Source organism: Melospiza georgiana, chromosome 12 (genome assembly GCF_028018845.1).
Source record: "Melospiza georgiana isolate bMelGeo1 chromosome 12, bMelGeo1.pri, whole genome shotgun sequence".
In the NCBI taxonomy this organism is placed as follows: Eukaryota; Metazoa; Chordata; class Aves; order Passeriformes; family Passerellidae; genus Melospiza; species Melospiza georgiana.
Window position 1 is genome coordinate 15,965,096 of NC_080441.1, and position 22,382 is coordinate 15,987,477.

The 22,382-nt window shown below is 52.2% G+C and overlaps 2 protein-coding genes across 3 annotated transcripts; both read left to right on the plus strand.

The window, feature by feature from the left end:
- Positions 1 to 1,134: 1,134 nt before the first annotated feature.
- On the plus strand, positions 1,135 to 11,838 carry LOC131088395 (mitochondrial fission factor-like). Of its 2 annotated transcripts, XM_058032415.1 has the most exons (7): positions 1,135 to 2,961; positions 3,284 to 3,479; positions 4,282 to 4,430; positions 5,250 to 5,338; positions 5,865 to 6,026; positions 8,990 to 9,068; positions 10,103 to 11,838. In XM_058032415.1, the coding sequence occupies exons 1-7, from the start codon at positions 2,941 to 2,943 to the stop codon at positions 10,232 to 10,234; spliced, it is 828 nt and encodes a 275-aa protein (XP_057888398.1). In that variant the 5' UTR covers positions 1,135 to 2,940; the 3' UTR covers positions 10,235 to 11,838. The 2 variants fall into 2 exon arrangements, with proteins under 2 accessions (XP_057888398.1, XP_057888397.1); XM_058032414.1 differs by lacking the exon at positions 5,865 to 6,026.
- A 901-nt stretch (positions 11,839 to 12,739) lies between these two features.
- CNGA2 (cyclic nucleotide gated channel subunit alpha 2) lies at positions 12,740 to 21,844 on the plus strand. Its single transcript, XM_058032386.1, has 7 exons — positions 12,740 to 12,824; positions 14,309 to 14,429; positions 15,443 to 15,553; positions 16,430 to 16,600; positions 18,786 to 18,893; positions 19,248 to 19,354; positions 20,418 to 21,844. The coding sequence occupies exons 1-7, from the start codon at positions 12,740 to 12,742 to the stop codon at positions 21,842 to 21,844; spliced, it is 2,130 nt and encodes a 709-aa protein (XP_057888369.1).
- Positions 21,845 to 22,382: the final 538 nt, after the last annotated feature.

Here is a 22,382-nt window from a genome sequence, read left to right on the forward strand (position 1 = left end):
TGCGCTCCTAAACCCCTTAGATAATCCCCTTTAAATAGCAAGACTAGGGCAGCGGGGGATTTATTTTAAGTCCTTTCAAACCCAGATTTTACGGTCAGGTCCTGGACCCTGTCCGCATTCAGAAAGTGTTTAAAAGTGCCGTTAATCCCGAGGGGATCATTTATCGCTGCGGAGGGCAGAGATTAGCTCGGGCACGGGGCGGCCCGGGGCTCTGCTGGCCCGGGGGCTGCGGGGACTGCGGGGAGCGGGGCTGGGGACATGGGGAAGGTCCTGGCGACAGCAATCCCTGTGTTCTGAGCAGGGCTGGGGACAGGAGGGCTCCCGGGGGAGGTGGCACCAGCATGAGTCGCAACGTGTTAACCACCGGCTGCGGCTTTAAGCGAGGGGATAGCGGCGGGACACCGGGGGCAGGGCTGGACACCGGGGGGGCCGGGCTCAGTACCGGGGGCTGAGCTCATTACCGGAGGCCGGGTTGGATACCGGAGGCCGAGCTCATTACCAGGGGGCCGGGCTGCCCCCGCTGGCACCGCCCCATCCCGTGCCGGCTGTTTACAGGTCCGACAAGTCGCGTCGGTGTGCGCTACACAGTAAGTGTCCCGTGTCCCTCCCCGGCCCGCAGTGTCCGCTCCCACGGGGCTCTGCGGGCCGCTACAGCCACCCCGGGCCAGCGCCGGGATGTCCCCAGGGCCGGGAGGGCGAGGGACCCCCCTGTGCTGTGTGTGTCCCCGGAGCCATGCCGGGGCAGAGGGCTCACCCCGAGCCAGACGGGAGCCCTGCCGTGTCAGGGGTGTGACGGTGTTCACAGGGGTCTTAGGATGAGGGAAGAGATGAAGATTTGACTCTTATGTTTCAGAAGGCTGATTTATTATTTTATGATATATATTATATTAAAACTATACTAAAAGAATAGAAGAAAGGATTTAATCAGAAGACTAGCTAAGAATAGAAAAAGAAAGAATGATAACAAAGGTTTGTGTCTTGGACAGAGAGTCCAAGCCAGCTGACTGTGATTGGCCATTAATTAGAAACAACCACATGAGACCAATCACAGATGCACCTGTTGCATTCCACAGCAGCAGATAACCATTGTTTACATTTTGTTCCTGAGGCCTCACAGCTTCTCAGGAGGAAAAATCCTAAAGAAAAGGTTTTTCATAAAAGATGTCTGTGACACAGGGGTGCCCCCGAGCCGCAGGGCAGAGCTGGGAGCAATCCCACTGCCCCCTCCAGCTCCTCACCCTGAACGGGGTGTGCTGCACCAGGCCTGCCTCGTTTGGGGTGTCCCGGGCTGGAGAGCGACACAGAGAGGGAGGTTGTGGAGTTTCCCTCCCCAGGGCAGGTTTTCCTGGCTTGCAGGACTTAAAGCCACTCTGGTTTAGTGAGCCGGAAATTCCCTGTCGCTGCAAATCCAAGGAGAAGTGCCAAAGCAGAGCTGAGCCTCTCCAGGAGAGTGGGGGGTGCTTGGCAAGAGCTCGAAAAAGCCCTAAAGAAAGTTAAAGGAGGAAATCCAGCCACTTAAGCATTTTGTTCTTATGAGTTTTGACAGCTGATTTTTTTTCTCCTCTTTCTTAATAGCTCAGTCTCAGAGCCTGCTTCTCACCCCCTCCCATCCCTCTGTTCCTTGGGAGCTGCAGTGGTTTCACAGGTGATTAGAAAATGAACAGCTCTGCCCTCTCCAGATTTACTGTTATTAATATAAGCTGGTTTCCCAGAGAACAGGCTGGGAAAGCAGCACAGGCTCCTCTGCAGCACCACAGAGTGAAAGGGAATCCTGGTGCTCTCCATGGCTCTGTACCCTGCCTGGGGTCTGAGGCAGGTTCCTCCTGTGGGGCTGACACATCTGGGACCATTCCAGGAGTTACTCTCCTGTTTCTGAGTAGGGGGTGCCTGCAAAAATCCAGTTTCTTTGGGGTTTTGGGAGAAGAAAAAACAATTTCTTTGGAGTTTTGGGAGTGTGTGTGTGTGTGTGTGTGTGATGAGACCCCTGGGTTGGGGCTGGGCAAGGTGGTGGGAATGGTGCGGGGCCCCCACTGTGTCCCCACAGTGCCTCCAGGACAGACCCAACACAGGACAGGGATTCTGTCTGCAAGCAGGGAATCACCACTGCTGCTGCTGGGCAAATCTCTGTGAAATTAAAAGGTTTTTAATGGCAGAGGAGGAGGGAGCAGCACGAGGTGAGTGATCACTGGAAGTGCTGGTTGTGGCAGTGCAGAGCTGGTTCTGCCACCCTCCTGTACCCAGAGTGTCAAGGCCTGGCAGCTGCAGGGGACAGGTCCCATGGTCCTTCCCCAGGGATTTCCTAAAGGGTTGCAGGGGACTGGGGAAGCTGAGGGAGTCCAAAGTGCCCTCTTAGGGTGGAGAATTTTTTCTAGAAGCAAAGAAGGACCTTTTTGGGCACACTGATCCCAGCCCTACAGAAAACATTACTTCTGGATGGAAGATAATTTTTCCCACTAGCACTGAGCTGTGTGCTGAGCCCTGTCCTTGCTGTCAGTTGAGACAGTGGGTGCTAAGCTCATCCATGGCTCCCAGGACACCTGCAGCCTTGTCCCTGTGGGACATCCCCTTGTCCCAGGCCACTCCTGCAGGGTCTGTCTTTTGGCTGTTTCTGCCTGTGTTACAGCATGGTGTGTTGTCCCTGTGCAGGTGTAGGAAGAGCTGTCTCTGTTGTCACTTTCAGAAGTGCTGCTCCCGTTGCCACTTTGCAGCTTTCTTTTCCTCTCTATGAAACACCAGGACACCTGAGGACATCTCCAAAGATGTGTGATGGAGCAGACCTCTCCTTAGGGGTAGAAACAAGCCAAGGCACAGACTCTCATTTAAACAACATGAAAAGGGGCCCTCTTTATTCTTCTTCACAGCTCAGCCATCCTGAGTGACTACAGCAAACTCCTGCTGTTGGCTTCTCCGACAGACTCTGCTGGCTGTTCCTGCTGGAGTATGACTGCAAATGTTTCCTTGGTATGACCAGAGGCTTTTACCTGGTTTGACTGTGGTTGCAGGCTCTAATTTTATGAGACCCAGACTGACCTCACAGCAGATCTTTTGTAGCAGCAACTCTTTTCCTTGTTTCATTCTTCTTTGTGTCTCTCTGGATTATTCCTTCTTCCTCAGGATCCTCTTCCTCCAGGCTCTGCCTAACCACCCAACCCATCCTTGTATCACCCTTACCTTCATTATTCACAGCTGTGGCCCATTCAGGACAAGGCTGTTCTTTGGTAATTATTCCAGCTGTGACTTTCCAGGGGTCAGTCCCTTGTAATCTCTCCTGTTTCACCCCCAGATGTGGCCGCTTTGGGGACTGGACCTGCACCGGGCACGCTGTGACCTGCTCTTCACAGAGGCCATCAACCAGAGGATGCAGGTTCCCCCCAGGCTGAAGGTGGCAGAGAGCTGCAGCCCTGGGGACAGGGACACAGTGGCAGAGGATGTCCCTGCGTCCTTTAGGATGTACATCCCTGAGAGGATTTCTCTGGCAGGTAAAGCCCTGGCTTGTCTTTTGGGGTGGGGTAAACATCCTAGGGAGTAGAACCCTTTTATAAACCCCCTTTTTGTGTGCTTTGCTAGAGGAGAGGATGGGGGCAGATGGTGCAGAGCAGGATGCTGGATGGTTTGGGAAGAAATGGGAAAAGGTCACCAGCAGAGGTCTGGAGGAGCCCTAATGTTGTCATTATATTGCAAGAGTTCTATTGCCGTTACATTGCAAGGGTTCCATATTGCTAGTTTCATACCTCCTTGATATTTCTTGTAGGCAGCTCCTCTAGGCACTGACTCTTCCTCATCCTCGCAGCAGCCAACTGACTCCAGTTCCCCTCAATCCACTCTTTTATAACACTCTTCTTATTTGCTACAGGTGTGGCCTGTTAACATCAGGCCTGCTCCTAATCTTTAATAATTAATCCAGCTGCAACTCTTTAGGGGGTAAGATTACTTTATAGACTACTTTTATTTACTTATATTCTATCCCCCTACACCTTAATTCCAACAGGTGAGGAGCAAAATGTGGCAGCATCTCCCTCCATGTCTCCTGCAGTTCCCTCTTGGCCTTTGGGAGGGTCCCTGCTTTGGGATGCAGGATGTTTGGCCCTGTCTTTGACAAATAGCTCTGAAACCTTGCTGTCCTGAAGCAGTGGCTCTGCCTCTCTGGGCTGCCCAAAAAGCCCAGGGCATGGTGTTCATCTGGCACTAACCACAGGCTTGACTCTGCTTGTGTGTGCATCTCTCTTCCCTCTCCTGAGGCCGTTCAGGTTGGTGTAATTCTTCCCTCTCTCCTTCCTGCAGAGGTACCAGACACGGGTTTGAGGCCAGTGCTGCTGACCCAGCCAAGGAAGGTGCCCTCTGTGGTGGTGCATGTGTCCCCAGAGCCCTGTGGGGACGTCCCTTTCCTGCCCCCAGCCAGCAGAGCCAGCGCCCAGCGACGCAAGCGAGCGGTACCGTGGGGTCAGGGATGGGTGCTGGGGTGGGGAAGGGGAGCAGTCCCAAATTCAGGGTTCTCCAGATAGCTGTTACCACCCCAAGGCAGGATTCATCCTCCAGGAGGCCCTAGAGTGAGGGGGTGGGGATGGGGGTCTCTTTCTGCCCCAGAGTCAGTGCACACCTGTGTGCTGTGGGACCTTGATCACATCTGCTGCTGCATTTTGTGGGCAGGGGGCAGGCTAAGGTAGCTGCAGTCCCACCACTGGCTGCTGCTGCTTTTTAAGTCCTGTTTTCCTTCTTGATGAAGTATGTGGCAGAGCTGGTTCATTACAGCAGTGTAAAGGGTTCTGGGGTCAGAGCCAAAAGCAGATTTTAGCCTTGTGTGAGAACCTTTCAAAGAGAGGTCCCAGGCATGGGCAGGCAAAGACTTGATTTGGCTGCTGGAGCTGCTGGTCTGCCTCCTCAAGTGCTTCAAACTCCCTGAAATTGGAGAGCTGATCCTGGGTGGGTTAGGTTCAGGGTTTTGGATCTGAAATTGGAGAGCTGATCCTGGGTGGGTTAGGTTCAGGGTTTTTGATCTGAAATTGGAGAAATTGGAGAGCTGATCCTGGGTGGGTTAGGTTCAGGGTTTTGGATCTGGTTAGAGCTCAGCTCAGCAGGCTCCTGCTGGGGACCCTCTGTCTGCTCTGGGCACATCTCCCCACCTGCAGCAGCATCACCAGCCTGGGGCTCCTGCAGAGCTCCCCTGAGTGCTCTCCCTGTGTTGATGGGCCCCTGCAGCCCACCCAGGGCACTCAGCCCTGTGCTGACGTGGTTCTGTTCCATTCCCACAGGGCCACCACAGCAGCAGGACACGGAGGGACAGGACCCCGAGTGACAGTGCCCAGCTGGCCTTGCACAGCCCAGGACAGCACCACGAGGGGTGAGCAGGGGCCCAGAGCACCCAGGGTGGGTGGGGAGCAGCATCTGCTCTCACTGGGCTGTTTTGGAGCTGTTTTGGTGTTCTGGGAGGGACAGGGGGGATCTAAATCAGAGCAGTGCAGTGCCTGGCAGGTCCTGCTCATCCATGGATGAGAGAGGAACGTGGCCTTTGCTGCCAGGGATGTTTGTGGTGGGCAGCTTTGAAGGCAGCTGTGTTGTTCCCCAGAGTCTCTGCAGTGGGGAATTTGTCTCTGAGCTGGTCCTGGAGCAGGGACTGCTGTCCCCCTTGAAGGCCAGAGCTGCCCTGGGTGGCAGGAGAGCAGCATGGCACACAGCTGTGCTTGGCTTTGGAGCAATCAGGTCTCCCTCTGAGCCTGGGGGCTGCTGAAGAGGGTTCTCCCAGTGATGCCATCTGGGTGCCAGTGGCATTGCCCAGAGATTTGGAGCTGCTGGAGGGATGAGGGGCAGTGCCTCATGCCAGGCTGTGTGAGACAGGGAGTAACAGGAATGATTCTGTGTGCACCCAGGCCAGGCTCCTGTGCCCTGCCTGCTCCCAGTGCCCCACTGCCCCTCTGCACAGAAGCAGGCAGGATCTACTCCATGCAGAACATCTTCCAGACCATGTACCTGCTGGGCCAGGTGCTGTTCCAGCGTGTCCAGGACTCTCTGTGGGACCCAAGGCCGTGCAGGTGACGTGTCCTGAGCCAGCTCTGTGTCACCCTGCAGGGACTGGGCTGGGCCTTGCTGGGGCACGAGCTCTGTGAGCTCTGGGCTGCAGGATGCTCCTGCCTGGCTGCCTTGGGCTGCCTCTCTCACTGTGCCAGCTCTGGGTGCCAGGCCTGGGCGAGCCTCACTAACCCAGCCTTGAGTCTGCTGCTCAGCTTAACACCAGTCCTGGGCACCTGAGTGCCCTGTGCTGCTCTGCCATTGCTGGGGGGTTGCTGCTAAGCAAAGATAAATTTTTCTGTGTGCTTTTATAGCTTGTTGAAGAGGGGTGTGTGAAGGGAATGAAATCCAGAGCAGATGGCCTGACCCAGGGGCTGTCCCTGAGACAAGACACACCTTTGGCTGTGCCTTGGTCACTCTTAATCAGCCTTTGCATGAACTCACCCCACAGCCAGTGCCCTGGCCAGGCTGTGGTGTCCCTGGAGCAGGTGTGCAGTGCCCTCAGTCCCTCCAGATGTGCTGGAGGAACCATCTCCACCACCCTCATCTGTGCACCTGCAGTGAATTCTCTTTGCTCAAAGATGTCCTTGCAGCCTTAAGGTGTCCCCACTGCTCTGAGGCTGCTGAGCACCTGCAGGAGCAGCTAAATACTCCTCATTCTCCTTGAGCAAAGCCTCCAGGCAGAAAGGGAGAAGAAGCAGCATCCATCATGGGGACGCATCCTGCCTTCCCTCCCCAGCTGCCTGCTGCTTGTTGAGGATCCAGTGATGTCTCTGCTCTTAAAAACTGGAGGCTGAGGCTGTCTTTGAACATCATTTTAATTTCTTAATGGCCAAGAGATCTGGTTAGTGGCTGCAAAGGACCTTCCCCCTCCTCCCTGTGGCAGTGCAGGGCATGCAGGCCATGGTAGCCTGCAGAGCTGCTGTCATGCACTGGGGTCACTCTGGGGCTTCTCCCCAGGCACTGATCTCCCTTTGGAAGCAGCCACCTTCAAACACCTCTTCTTAGTGCTTTACATCCCTTCAGATGCAGACATCCCCTCAGTATGACAGCTTTGTACCCCTGTGCAACAGTAAAAAAACCTAAAGGACTGTGCTGACTTGTTTGTCCTGAAATTTTAGCAAAGTCTGGTCTCAGACAGAGCCTGGAATATCTGGCTGACAGTGACCTCTTGAAGGGTATGAGTCACCAGAAGGCAATTTCCAGTCTCCACTTTAAAGGGTGTCTACCTGTATCAACTGGGATTTTGAGTGAAAAGCTGCAGGATGTGTCCTTTTTTCATGCTTCTCTACTGGGGAAAATTGCATTTTCTTTCTGTTGTGGCTGTCATTTTACACTGCAGCTACATTTTGTGCAGGTATTATCTCACAAATGGAGTTTCAGACAGGGATTCAGTGAATCTCGGGGTTGTCTTCAGTGAGATCAGCATCATGTGGCAGAGATAAACACCCTTTCCTCCCCAGGGAGGGCTCCAAGGAGTGGGGTTAGGGGCTTGGTAACCCCCAGGGGATCAGTAAGTGCCTAAGTGAGTTATTGGTGATAGAATAGCTGGCTTTGGGCTAGCCTAGGATGACAGGAATTTATATTTTTCTCACTGTAGATCTGCTTTATTTTGGATTCAGTGGTGTGGACCCTGCAGTGAGGCTGTGCCTCCAGGGGCTGCCCTGGACATCAGTGGTCTGTGCTGCCTCTGCCAGTGCAGCAGCTCATTCCCTGGGTTTCCAGGGAGGGAAGAAAGTGCTGAACATTTGGGTTGCTTGTTTATGTTTCAAATTGCAGATAAAATGTGCTACAAGAGCAAAAAGTGATAGTTCCCTCCAGCTGGTGGCAGATGCAGACAGGATCACCCCTCCATTCCAGCACTGTCCTGTCACACCTGCTTACCTGGCTGGCCCTAAAGATGTTTTACCCAGCCCTCAGTGAATTCCTGGCACTGCAGAGGGTGGATGCTTAGTAGAAATGTTTTCTCTCTGTTGCACCTCTAAAGAAATACAAGCCTGTGTTTCCTGTTACCTGTCCTGGCACGTGCTGTCTGTCTGTCTGTCCCCTTTGGGTGCATGCTGGAGGGGTACCAATGTGCATGGGGGGGTTCAGGAGAGATGAGTGCATGCTGTGCAGGGGCTCTTTGCCTTCTCCTGGTGCAGCACAGCCTGGGCACACCTTCCCTGCACTGTGGTGTTGAGAGGGTCCCCAGGATGAGGTGAGAGGTGAGAATTTGACTGCATGTTCTCAGAAGGCTGATATATGATATTATAGTATATAATACTATATATTATTATATTATATATTATTATATTATATATATTATAATATATATATATATTATTATATTATATATATTATTCTATTCTAGAATATATAATATATTAAAATACATTATATATTATATTAATTATATATTATATTACAGTATATCTTATAATATATATTATATAATATGTATATTATATATTATACTCTATTATATATTGTACTATATTATACATTACATGTAATATATATTATATATTACATTATATTACATTATATTACATTATATTACATTATATTACATTATATTACATTATTTATTATATTAGAAATGTTAAACTATACTAAAGAAAGAGAAAAGGATACATCAGAAGGCTAGAAAAGAATGATAATGAAAGCTTGTGACTGACTCCTCAGAGTCTGACACAGCTGGCTGTGATTTGTATTTAATTTTAAACAATTCACATTGTTTTTAATTAATGGAACCAATCAAAGCTGCACCTGTTGGGAAACCATCTCCAGACCACATTCCCAAGCAATTAGGTAATTATTGTTTTCATTCTTTTCTGAGGCCTCTCAGCTTCCCAGGAGAAGAAATCCTGGTGATGGGATTTTTCAGAAAATACCACAGTGACACTGCATGGCTCAGCTCCCTGGGGCAGCGCTGCGTTTGTGGGAGTCAGCTGCACCCCTCGAGCAGTTCTGGCCCCCCTGCATCTGTGCTTTCCTTCCCCAGCTCCCAGGAGCCCGTGCCAGCTGCAGAGAGCACCTCGGAGGAGGCGGGGGTGACCGAGGTGGCAGCAATGAGAAGGCAGGTGAGATGGGCCAAAGGGCTGCAAATGCTGTTTGCTGGGAAAGCCACAGGGGATGGGTGAGGAGGCTGCTGGGACAGCTGCTCAGTCCTGGTGGGCTAGTGCTGTCAGATTGGTCCTGCCTACATGTGTGTTATCCATGGAGCTCCTACCCCGAGGGGCTGCAGGACCCAGCCAGACCCCTCTGGCAGCACTGAGAGGGGCTCAGATGCTCTCTGAAGGGAAGAATCCTCCTGAAGCACCCGCTGCAGACCCGAGGTGCTGCTGCCACTCCTCCCTCACAAAGGTGGCTTCTGCTTTAGAGAAGGAGGACCTGAAGTGTTGGGGAAGATGGAACAGGAAAGCCTTATAAATGTGATTGCCTGGCAAAAAATTCTGAGAATATGGAAACTATAAGCAAGGTGGAAATGAAAGCAAGCTTTGAGATCCCTCAGTTACTGAACAACTGGAAAACAATGGCATGGCCAGCCAAAGGTAATCCCCTTTTGATGGAACAACACCCTCTGCTTGCAGGCAAGCCCAAGGGTCAGAGCAGACCCTGCCAGCTTGGCAGAAGGGCCCAAAGAGGAGTTTTTAGGGTTTAAAATGTAACACAGTATGGTAATGTAGTGATTCTTATAGGCTGTATGGAAATGCTGTAGGATTTGTATCTTGTGTTAGATTGGCTAGTGAGAATTAGAATATTCAGCACAGAAGAAGACTTAGAGTATTGGAATGGGAACTTCTCTCTCTTTTACTCTTTTGCTCTCTTATCCTCTTCACCACTCTCTTGCCATCTTTCTCTTTACCTCTCTCTCCCTCTTTGGGCCTGCTCTGAGCTGTGTTTGGCAGCTCCCAGCAGGGCCCTGCACCCAGGCCCTTTGCAATAAATGCAATAAACGCCAAATTCCAAGCCCTGGCTTCAGAGATCTCTGTCCATCCTGACCATCCTACCCCTGGCACTCCTACGCTGAAGGAGCAGAGCTCCCTCTGTGCCTCCCTCCCATGCCATGGGTGCTGACGTGGGAGGTGACAGTGCTCCTGTGCTTCCCTTGCAGCTGGCCAGGATCTCGGGGAGGCTGCATGTGCTGGAGGAGCAGTGCCACGCCTGGAGGCAGAAGGAGGCCCTGGTGTACTCTGTGATGATCTCTGCTTGCCTCATCAACACCTGGCTCTGGCTCAGAAGATGACAGCCCGTGCCCAGCCTTCCCTGCTCACCTGGCAGGGTGGGTGAGGGCAGGCAGAGGAGCATTTCTCATGTACTTGCCAGCAGTGAAACTCTTTTTCTCTTGCCTAGGACTGCTTTCTGCACTGTGGGCCCTCAAGAGTGTGTGTCCTTCAGGCCTTGGTGACAGTGAGGGTGTGAGAAGCTGCTGTGAAGAGCTGAGGTCTCTGAAGAGCTGGTGGCTGGCACAGGAGGTGTCTGTCGGTGCAGGTGCCCTCAGGCTGCCAGAGGAGATGCAAACCTGAGGAACTGAGTGTTTGTGGGTGTGGGGTCCTGTTACAGTCCCAGTCTGGTCACATCCCACCTTGGAGATCCCAACTCTGACCTCATAAAGTTCTCAGCTAACTGCTGTGGTCTGTTCCTCACTGAGTGTTTCTAAACTTCTGCTGGGTTTCCTTTTCTTCCTTTTTCTTCCTTTGGTGGAGGAGGTGCTGCCAGTCTCCTGTGCCACAGACCCCCTTGCAGGAGTGGAGCTGCAGGGCCCAGGAGCTCCATCCCTGCGGCCACAGCAGGTTTGCAGATGTTCACATGGGAGAGCCTTGCTGACATCTGGGCTTATCCAGGGGCTTGGCTCTTTCCCAGAGAGATTTACATGGGAAACCTCCCCATGGTGACTCTGGATTATAAAACCTCAGAGCAACAGCAATAGCACCAAACAGGGCAGGGAAAATAGATATTTGTTAGGCTCCCCTGGCAGAGGGGAGTGGAGGAGTGTCTCTCCCGGGTCTTGCTGCCAAGCTGCAACTTCAGTGATGGTGCAAGAGCATGGGTGAGGGAAATTCCTGACCCAGATGCTCTTTAGCTGTGAACAAGCTCAGTTTAACAGCTTTTCTGTTTGTTCCCTTCTCCAGAGTTTATTAACACTTGATTCTGAGGTGACTTTGAGATGTTTTTGGTGGCTCATCCAGCACATCTGCTGGAGGTGTGCACGCAGGCCCTGGGGGCAGGTTTTGGCAAGGCTTAACAGGACCTCTCTGTGTCACCTGTACCTAATTATAGCTGGATCTACATGTCATCCAGATGTCCCAATAGCTTATTTACAGACATCAGAGCTCGGGTGTTTTCTGCTTGACACCGCACCAAGCGGCCGTGACTGCAAATCTGGCAGCTGGACAGGGACTGATGAATAACTGATAAATAACTGTCCCCAGGAAATTGCAGCTCTGAGCCTGGGGCTGATTGCTGAGCTGGGGACAGTGCTGGGATTCACTGCACACCAGAGCCAGGGTGGTGTACTGGGTGCTATGGCAGGGGGATGTGCTGGATGGTGTCCTGTGGCAGGGTCACCAGGGGACCTTGCACAGCTGTTCTGGGTAAGGGGGTGTGAGTGGGGCCAGGAAATGAGGGAAATTGTCTGGTTTCTCTCCTTTGAGAGGTGTTAATGTGTTGTGGAGGAAGCTTGTGTTTGGGGTTTATTTTAGGGATGACTTTGGGAAGGCACACCACCTTCAAAGTGTGGCTGGAAGGTGTTTGGAGAAGAGGTGGCCAAACTGGATGTGTTCTCATGGGCAGGTTGTGGAAAATATGACTTCTATGTAAGACATAAATGCTGGTGTAAATCTGGAAACACTGACCCCAAAATCATATTTAATAAAGTCTTTGTGTTCTGGATGTGTTTGTTTTCTGTGGAGTCTGGTCCTGATGTCCCAGTCAGTGGGAGCAGGTGAGGTTCATTCCCTTGGCAGCAGGACTGTCACCTGCTCATGGGTGTCTCAGCTGCCCTGGCTGAGGGAGAATCCTGAGTAGGAAAGCTTCTGGTTAATGCTGCCCCTGATGGAGTGTGATGCTTTTATTTCCTTTTTTCCCCTCCTTTCCTCCTCCTGGTTGCTTTGTCCCAAGGCAGCACACGTGGCAGGGCTGGGTGTCCCCAAGGGCCACTGCCACGACAACTGCACAGCAAATAAAGTGTTTTGTGCATGATGGGGCTCGAGGGAGCAGCTCTGGAGCTCCCATGTTCCTTTTGGAGGCAGCTGTGGGCAGGGAGCAAACAGAGAATTGGAATGGGGGCACATTGCTGCCAGTGCTGCTGGTGAGCTGTCACCTGGAGTGTGTGATGTGGGGACAAGAGCAGGGGGACATCCTGTGCTGCTGGGTGCTCGCCCAGGAGCCCCAGCCAAGGCTGGGAAATTCTGTTTGTTCCCTTGGACTGCCTGCTGCGTGGGTGCTCAGGGAGATCAGAACAAGTGGAATTCAAGGCTTTGAAGGGGAAAGGAGAAGGTAAACCTTTGATAGCAAAGATAAAAGAGACTCCAGGCGCCGGTGCTTTCAGATCAGCCCTGCACAAGGTGCAGGACTCCGTGTGCCTGTCGGGGATGGATCCTCAGCCACTGCTAATGGTTACATCCTGAGGGGGAGGAGAGAAGCTGACCTCTTCCTGGCTGCCTTGGGGATGCAGAGTTTTTGCTAACTGGGCACTAGAATGACTTCCTGAGCGAAACAAGAGGGCAGAAATTGGTGAAAGGTGCACTTCATGATCACCTTCAAACTCTGCAGCTCTCCTTGCTGGGACTCCAGAGCAGCACTTTTGGTCCCCTGCTCTGCCAGCAGGCAAAGAGGTAAGTGAATGTGAGTGTGCTAAATGTGTCTGCTTTTCCCAGTTTTCCATCCTAGCAGTAGCTGTGCCACACCTCTGAAGCAGGGACAGAATCACCATTTTGCCCTTCGCCAGGGCAGGGCTGGGAGGGGAGTGGGAGCAGAACCCTGGGCAGCAATCCGGGTGCATCCCCTGGTGTGGCAGCACCTGAGCCCAGCTGGGGCTGCTGGCTGTGCCTGTCCTTGGCTGCACAGTGACCCGGGACACAGAGCAGCTCAGCAGGGCTGGCATCTCCAGCATGGCTGGCATCTCCAGGACACAGAGCAGCTCAGCAGGGCTGGCATCTCCAGCATGGCTGGCATCTCCAGGACACAGAGCAGCTCAGCATGGCTGGCATCTCCAGTGGGCTCCCTCTGGAGTCCCTCCTGCCCCCCAGGAGCTGATGGCTGGGGGGGAAGGGAAAACGTGCACAGGGAAATGGAACATCCCTGAGCAGCACATCTCTCTCCTCCCCTTTTATCCCCAGGCACAGCTGCCAGCTCCTCAGAGTGTGATTGCTGCTCAGGGCACCGGGGCGGTGACAGCCACACGGGGTGGGCGCTGTCCCCGCTGTCACTGTGCTGGTACACTACTGCTCCTGCCCTGCCTTTGTGTTTGAAAAGCCCGAGGGAGCTCCTGGGGCAGGGATGTGACCCAGCCAGCTCTGCCAGCCCGCCTGAGGCAGCGCTCCGGGATACGGGGGACACCGGGCTCGAAAGTGAATGATGGTGGCGGCACTGGTGGCACCAGTGCCAAAGGAAAGGAAAGGGGAAAGAAAGAAAGAAAAGGAAAGGAGACAAGGGGAAAGGAAAGGAAAGGAAAGGAAAGGAAAGGAAAGGAAAGGAAAGGAAAGGAAAGGAAAGGAAAGGAAAGGAAAGGAAAGGAGACAAGGCAAGACAAGACAAGGGGTGGAAAGGAAAGAGAAGGCAAAGCATAGAGAAGCCAGGCAAGCAACCCAAAGCAAGGCAAAGGAGGAGGCAGGCAAGGGAGAGGTAGGAAGGACAAGGCAAATAAAGGCAAGGTAAGGGAGAGGAAAGCAAGCAGGGTAAAAGAGGGGTTGGAGTGAGAAAGACAAGGCAAGGGAGGGACAGGGAAAGGCAGGGAAAAGGAGGAGAGCACAAGGGAAGGAATGGGAAGCGGAGGGGCAGGCAAGGCCAGGTAACAGAGGGCAAGGAGAGCAGGAAAGGCAAAGGGGAGGTGGGCAAAACCAGGGAAGAGAAGGAAACAGAGGTGTTCCTCTGGCAGTGAATGAGGAGCCTGAATGATGAGGAGAGTGTCTCTCATGGCTCCAGGCAGCTGTGGGATCTCTTGGGGAGAACAAAACAACCTGCAGGACGCCTGGGGAACATGGTGTGGGCTCCTGCCATGGTGTGGGACCCTCTCTTTCCACGCTGTGCTGGATTCCTGCGTTCAAACCTGTGGTGCGTCCTGCCTGTGTTTCCTGTGGCTGTTCTGTGCTCGTTGCAGGTCCCCGGGGCAGGGTGTGTGCCCCTGGTCCCCTCTCCCTGAGGATGCCAGCCAGGAGCAATGGTGTGCACAGCTCCCCAGCCAACCACCAGCCCCAGGGTGGCACGGAGGGCACCAGCAGGTCAGCAGCTCCCTGCTTTGGGCAGGGGAGGGAAAGGCCTGGCATGGGCACTGTCACAGACATATTTTATGAAAAAAAAATCATTTTGCTGGGATTTTTTCTCCTGAGAAGCTGAGAGGCCTCATAAACTAAATGTAAACAATAATTATCTGCTGCTGTGGAATGCAACAGGTGCATCTGGGATTGGTCTCATGTGGTTGTTTGTAATTAATGGCCAATCACAGTCAGCTGGTTCAGACTCTCTGGTCAGTCACAAGATTTTATTATCATTCTATTCTTTTTCTATTCCTTGCCAGCCTTCTGATGAAATCCTTTCTTCTGTTCTTTTAGTATAGTTTTAATGATATAATATAATATAATATAATATAATATAATATAATATAATATAATATAATATAATATAATATAATATAATATAATATAATATAATATAATATAATATAATATAATATAATATAATATAATATCAGCCTTCTGAAACATGGAGTCAATATTCTCATCTCTTCCCTCATCCTGGGACCCCTGTGAACAGCACCACAGGGCAGGGCTGTGGTGCCCAATCTCTGCTGCCAGCTTCCTCCAGTGTCCTGTGTGTGTGGTGGCACAGGGTGGGTGTGATCCCCCGTGGTATCACATAACAGAGAGACACAGACTTTACCAGGATTTCCTGGGAGGGGCTGTGGGAAAACTCAGAGAGAAGAAAAACAATTATTATCTTCGCTTGCTACATCTGCTGTTTGACACATGTAGAATGTGTTATGGAATGTGTTATTTACCAAAAGGGATTTCTTAATTAGACTTTGGTGATAGTGTTTTAATTTATTAACCATTTAGGTCAAAACTGTGTTGTGACTGTCTGTAAGGGTCACAGGTTTTTCTTTCTAGTATGATATAGTATAGTGTTAATATATTATAACTCAATAAAACATTTAACCAGCCTTCTACAATCATGGAGTCAATACCCATTATTCTGGGGTTCACCACTACAATAATCTCCTTTTTCCCCATGGCAGGAGCTGTTCAACCCAGGATGGCACCAGCTCAGAGCTGCAGAGAGGAGCCAGCCTGCCTGGGGGGGAGCAGAGGGCTGACCATGCTTTCCAAGGCCAGGGAGCCTTGGCCAGGTATTTCTGTGTGCCCTGGGGTGGGGTGAGCCCTTTGTGCTCTGGGGCCTTCTGTAGGGTGAGAATCCCCTCCTGCTGTATGGAATTCATGGGATGAGCATCTGTGAATGCTGCCCTTGGTGCCCCAGTGCCCCTGGAGAGGGTTTGGGTGTGGGATGGCTTCAACCCCAGTGTGCTCAGAGGCTCCTTTCCCTGCAGGCAGCCTCCCTCTGCCTCAGTGCCCCTCAGGTCCCTCATATTCCTGTGGGAGTGACAGCAGGAGTGGGGTAGAAGTTGTGGGACTCTGTCAGGGTGGTCTCTGCTGCTTGTGTATTTTTGGTCCCACATCATCACTAAAAGGGGTAAACCACAAATTCTAGTGCTGGAGTGTCACAGACACATCTTATGAAAAATCCTTTTGTTAGGATTTTTCCTCCTGAGAAGCTGAGAGGCCTCAGGAACAAAATGCAAACAATGGTTATCTGCTGCTGTGGAATGCAACAGGTGCATCTGTGATTGGTCTCATGTGGTTGTTTCTAATTAATGGCCGATCACAGTCAGCTGGCTCGGACTCTCTGGTCAGTCGCAAGATTTTATTATCATTCTTTTCTATTCCTTTCAAGCCTTCTGATGAAATCCTTTATTCTATTCTTTAGTATAGTTTTAGTATATAATTTTCTTTTAATATATATCATAAAATTATAAATCAGCCTTCTGAAATATGGAGTCAGATCCTCCTCTCTTCCCACTTCCTGGGACCCCTATGAACACCACCACACTTGAGAGGGAGCTGCGAGAGTTTTCTCCCCAGCTGCAGCTCCCCTGATGTCTCTGTTGAAGCTTTCCCTGTCCTTGCTGTGTGTTGTTAACCCCTGGTGTGCCTGTGTCCCTGTGCAGGATAGTGCGGCTGGTGCTGGTGCTCAGGGACTGGGCCAACAAGAGCCTGCATGAGGAGCAGCAGAGGCCAGACCCCTTCCTGGAGCGATTCCAAGGCCCTGAGCTCCTGACAGTGCCTGCAGGAGCTGCTGATGAGCTCGAGGATGAGGAGACCGAGAATTTAAACAAAAAGTAGGGTCCCTTTGTCCCTTTGCTGTGGTCCCTGCTGTCCTCGGCTGGGGATCAGCTGTGTGTGGAGATCGGGGGGGAAAGAAGGGGGTGGGAAAGAAGGAACTGGGGTGGGGTGGGATGGTGGGAAGGGTCCCTCCTGCCCTCTCCACCCCATCTTGGCACCAGCCTGGCTCTGCTGGGCTGTTTTGCTGACACACAGGAGCTGGTGGAGTGTCACTGTGGAAATCTCAGACCTGGCCTGTCCCTCAGCCCTGGGGGACCATCCCTCCTGCTCCATACCCATCAGACCTCCCCAGTTCATACCAGCCCCGCACTAAGGTTGTTTTTGGAGTCCTGGGTCTGTAATAAGATGCACCTTGTGCATGTGAGGGGCTGGACACAAGGCAAGGGATGCAGGACTGCACACAGCAGCCACTGCATCCCACCCATGAGCCACCAACCTGGGATTTGCCACTCTCATTCATCATCTGCAGCACGAAGGGACTGTGTTTGCTGCCTGTGTCCCCACAAAGAGCAGCTTTGTGAAAAGGCTCTTTCAGATCCAGCCCTTTCATCTCCTCAGCTCACACTCCTGGTGAGAAGCAATAACCTGGCTTTTCTTCTGCTGGCTAATTAGAGGGCAAAGCTCACAGCCTACCCTAGACCCTGCCATTATACATGGTAATTAAAACACCAAGAAATAATTGTTTTCTGTAGGAGAAAAATAATCTGAGCCTTGTATCTGGGTCTTTACTAGCAATGGAAGAAAAGGCTGTTCTGCCCTGTGAGACTGAGGGGAGCTTGTTCATGGCTAGGAGGAGCTGAGGTGTGCTGGGAAAGGGCTGCTCAGTGCCTGGGGGTTCTGGGGGTCCAGTGGGAACTGCTGGGGTTTTCTAAGCCCTCATTTCCACAGTAAGCAGAGCCCCAAGTCTGGTAATCCCACACATGAGCTGCTCACGGCTGTGGCAGGCTCCAAAGCCTTTGGGGAGAGGCAGATTATTCCCTCCTCCTGGGTTAACTCTGTTTTTCCAGCCGTGGCCCTGCTGCCCAGAGTCAGTGATTCTGGCCTCCTGTCATGGCAGCACTGATGATTTAAAGCTGAAATTACCAACCCCATGAATGAACAGCATTGCTGAGGTTTTGGTGGTGGTGGGTGCTGGCTGCAGGTGAGTCCTTCCCCTGTGGCACTGCTGTCTGTCCCAGGGAGCAGAGCCCCTTTCTCAAAAAACAACTGTTCAAGCTGCACTTTCTGGTTAAAAATAAGCCCTTTTTATGGGGAGGCTGGATCACCACTTGTCTATGGGTGCACAGAGGGTGAACATGAGGGACTGGGGCTGGCTTTGAGCCGAGTGCCAGGGCCCACACTCTGGGCACTGCCTGTACTCCAGGGAAAGGAGACTTCCAAGCAGGGGTGCTGCCTTTGAAGCTGCCACAGTAATGGGGAATCTGTTGGCAAGTGGGTTGGGTTTTTTGCCTGTCACTGGAGGGAGTTTTGTGTTCAAAAGCAGGGATGGAGGGAAGGAGGGAGAGGGTGTTTTGCCCCACCAGGCTGCTACAAGCCTATCAACCCAGCCACAGAGTTTCTCTTGCCCAGCCTCTCCGGTGAATCTGGCAAGTGGAGCACACACTCCTTATCTCAGCGTCGCAGGGCGAGCAGGATCCAACACTTGGGAGCAGTTCAAAGGCTGGAGCCAGGCTGTGCAGCCTGCAGGAGGCACAGGAGGCAGCCCTGCCGTGCCAGCTGCCCCCAGGGCACTGCTCTGGGCCTTGGGCAGCCCTCCTGTGCTGCCACTGATCTGCAGCACACTTTGCTCCCTGTTCCAATCACTCTTCTCTTCAGATGTGCCTGGCACCGGTCCCTGCCTCACCTGGGAGAAGCAATGCCATGTACATCAGGAGAACTTTTCTGATCCCCCCCTTCCACACATCTGTTCCTGGCTGTGCCACGGGGGTGCTATGGCATGTGGGCCATGTGCTTTGCCTCACCATCCCACAGGTTCCTCTTCTGCTGCATTCTCAGCTCAGTTTTAGGGATAAAGGAACCTGAACAGTGCTGGGATTTGGCACTGCTGGCATTTGGCACTGCTGGAATAGTCCTGGCTCAAGGCTGGCCCCCAAGCTGCAGCTCTGCTGGAGACACCGTGCTGCAAGGCATGAAGGATGTGGCTCACATGCTTTGTTCCAACCCTGTTTTCCACATTTCCAGGAGGAAATGGCTGTTCTTTGTGGTGGACCCTTCGGGGGACCGCTATTACCACTGGCTGGCTGTGATTGCAGTTCCTGTCCTCTACAACTGGTGCCTGCTGGTAGCCAGGTGAGCTGGGAGGTTGTTCCTGCCTCCTGTCACCCTCCTGATCACCTGCTGGTTGTGGTCAGCCAGGACCAAGCTGACACTGCTGGGCACTGAAAGGAAAGAGACCCTTCCCATCACTGTCAATTCTGGCCCAGATGGAAAGGGCCTTGGTTTCAGGGTCATTTGGGAGATGGTTTCAAAGGAGGGCAGATTTTTCAGAGCAGAGAGTTTTAATTCCTGGAAGAGGAGCGCCCAGTGGCCAAGCTCTGTTGCAGAGCTGGGTGCCTCAGGATCAGCCAACATTCAGCTGTAATAGTGAGAGAAGATGTGGGGATTTGTGGTCTCACACCCTGTTTGATGATCTTCCTCCACCAGGGCTTGCTTCACTGACCTGCAGAAGACCTATTTAGTGCTGTGGCTGGTGTTGGATTACATCTCAGATGCTCTCTACCTCGGGGACACAGTGATCCGCCTACACACAGGTGAGCAGGAGCATCATCCTGGCTTTCCTTTAATCCCTTGCAAGTGCAGATGAGCTGCAAGGGACAGGCCCAATCCCCAGGTCCATTAGAAGGAGGGTTTTGCCTACCTCGGCGTTCACTAGTATGAAACAGTCTCCAGAGAAAGAATCTAATTAGAAGATCTGAGAAATGGAGCAAGTTTCAATATGAAAGATTAATCATCCCAGCTTTCAACTTCACCTTTGAAAAATTGTACAAAATTACCTGCATTACTATTAGTATTCGGGCACAGTTGAAGGTCTGTATCTCTGATTTTGCATCAGTTCAGCTCATGAATTATCTGCATGGAAAAATGGTAGAATTTAATGTTCTCGGAAGGCAGCACTTGGCTCTACATTTTCTGTCAGAACTGCAATAATTAATGATCTGGAGGATGGAAACCTTTGTGTTCCTTTTTCTTCGTGGCAAGAGACTAAATCCCTGACTTATATCTTTGGGTGGCTTTTGCCAGATGAAGGCCTTGAGTGACAACAAACTGAGTAGAGCAGGTGTGACCGTGTTCACAGGGGGTTTTGGACCGGGCAAGAGATGAGGATCTGACTCCATTTTTCAGAAGGCTGATTTATTATTTTATGATATATATTATATTAAAACTATACTAAAAGAATAGAAGAAAAGGTTTCACCAGAAGGCTGGCTTGGAATAGAATAGGGAAGAATGATAACAAAGGTTTGTGGCCTGGCTCTCTGAGCTAGCTGGGCTGTGATTGGTCATTAATTACAAACATCCAACATGGGCCAATCAAAGATGCACCTGTTGCATTCCACAGCAGCAGATAATCAATGTTTACATTTTGTTCTTGAGGCCTCTCAGGAGGAAAAATCCTAAGGAAAGGATTAATCCTAAGGAAAGGATTTTTCATAAAAGATGCCTGTGACAAGCAGGAACTGGTAATATTTGGGTGACCCTGAGTATTTATGCACACAAATCCATGGCACACCATAGACTATTGCCCAAGTGCTCACAAAACCTGCAGAAAAATCAAACCTCAGCCGAGATAATCCTGTGATTTGCTTCTCTTCAGGGTTCTTGGAACAGGGCCTACTGGTCAAGGACCTGAAGAAGCTGCGGGATAACTACATCCCCACGCTGCAGTTCAAGCTGGATGTTCTCTCCATCGTGCCCACAGACCTGGCCTATGTTTGGCTGGGGTTGCACTGCCCCGAGCTGCGTTTCAACAGGCTGCTGCGCTTCTCCCGCATGTTCGAGTTCTTCGACAGGACCGAGACCAGGACCAGCCACCCCAACATCTTCCGCATCGGCAACCTGGTTCTCTACATCCTGGTCATCATCCACTGGAACGCCTGCATCTACTACGCCATCTCCAAGGCCATCGGCTTCGGGGAGGACAGCTGGGTGTACCCCAACGTCACAGAGCCTGAGTACGGCTCTCTGACCCGCGAGTACGTCTACTGTCTCTACTGGTCCACGCTGACGCTGACCACCATTGGGGAGACCCCTCCTCCTGTGCGGGATGAAGAGTACCTCTTCGTCATCTTCGACTTCCTCATCGGCGTCCTCATCTTCGCCACCATCGTGGGCAACGTGGGCTCCATGATCTCCAACATGAACGCCACCAGGTCAGAGTTCCAGGCCAGGATCGATGCCGTCAAACACTACATGCAGTTCCGCAAGGTGAGCAAGGACCTGGAAACCAAAGTCATCAAGTGGTTCGACTACCTGTGGACCAACAAGAAGGCGGTGGATGAACGGGAGGTCCTCAAGAACCTCCCTGATAAGTTAAGGGCAGAGATTGCCATCAACGTTCACCTGGAGACGCTGAAGAAGGTGAGGATTTTCCAGAATTGCGAGGCGGGGCTGCTGGTGGAGCTGGTGCTGAAGCTTCGCCCTCAGGTGTTCAGCCCGGGGGATTTCGTGTGCCGCAAAGGGGACATTGGGAAGGAGATGTACATCATCAAGGAGGGCAAGCTGGCCGTGGTGGGGGAGGATGGCACCACACAGTATGCTCTGCTCACTGCAGGGGGCTGCTTTGGTGAGATCAGCATCCTCAACATCAAAGGCAGCAAGATGGGCAACAGGCGCACGGCCAACATCATCAGCTTGGGCTACTCTGATCTCTTCTGCCTGTCCAAGGAAGATCTCATGGAAGCAGTCACAGAGTACCCTGATGCCAAAAGGATCTTGGAGGAGCGTGGCAGGGAGATCCTGATGAAGGAAGGGCTGCTGGATGAGTCAGCTGCAGAGGAAAGCACAGAAGGGAAGAGTGTGGAGGAGAGGCTGGACAGGGTGGCCTCGAGCCTGGACACGCTGCACACGCGCTTTGGCCGGCTCCTGACCGAGTACAACGATGCCCAGATGAAGCTCAAGCAGCGCATCACTGCTCTGGAGGCCAGGATGAGGCAGGAGGAACTGGAGGATTTCTTCTCTGACAGCTCAGACAGTCTGTTTGAGGATGAGGAGAAAGCTTCACCTGGGGCTGGGATGCAGTGAGGGGAACAGAGTCAGCTGGACGATGTCTGACCCGGTGCTGAGGCAGTGTTTGCTGTTTCACAAGGCACACCCTGTGGCTGCCTTGCCCAGGGCCTTTTCTCAGGTCTTTAGCACTGCTGCTGTGGCACTGCCTTGATGGCAGCCCCCGAGGTGGCTCCAAATCAGGGGATTCTCCCAGCTCCTCCTCTGTCCTGTCACTTTTTTCATGCCTTTTGGGTTCAGCCTTTATAACTCACTCCAGGTCGTCAGTCCTCACTGAAGGTCTGCAAACACTGCCCAGAAACTTTACCCACACGGTGCCCAAACTCAGCTAAGACAGGCCAAACTGTGCCTCTGACATCTGCAAGAGAGAGAGGCTGGTCTGGGTCACTGTCACTGCCCTGGGCACGGAGCTGGCAGGGCCTGCAGCTGCTGCCTCTCTCTTCTGTTGTTTGGTGCTGCCAGGGGGCACCTGGGGCAGGTGGTTTGGTGCCCTGAGCACTGCCCCTGCCTGGGGACAGCGTTCCCAGCCCTGCTGCTGTGGAAGCAGCATGATCCC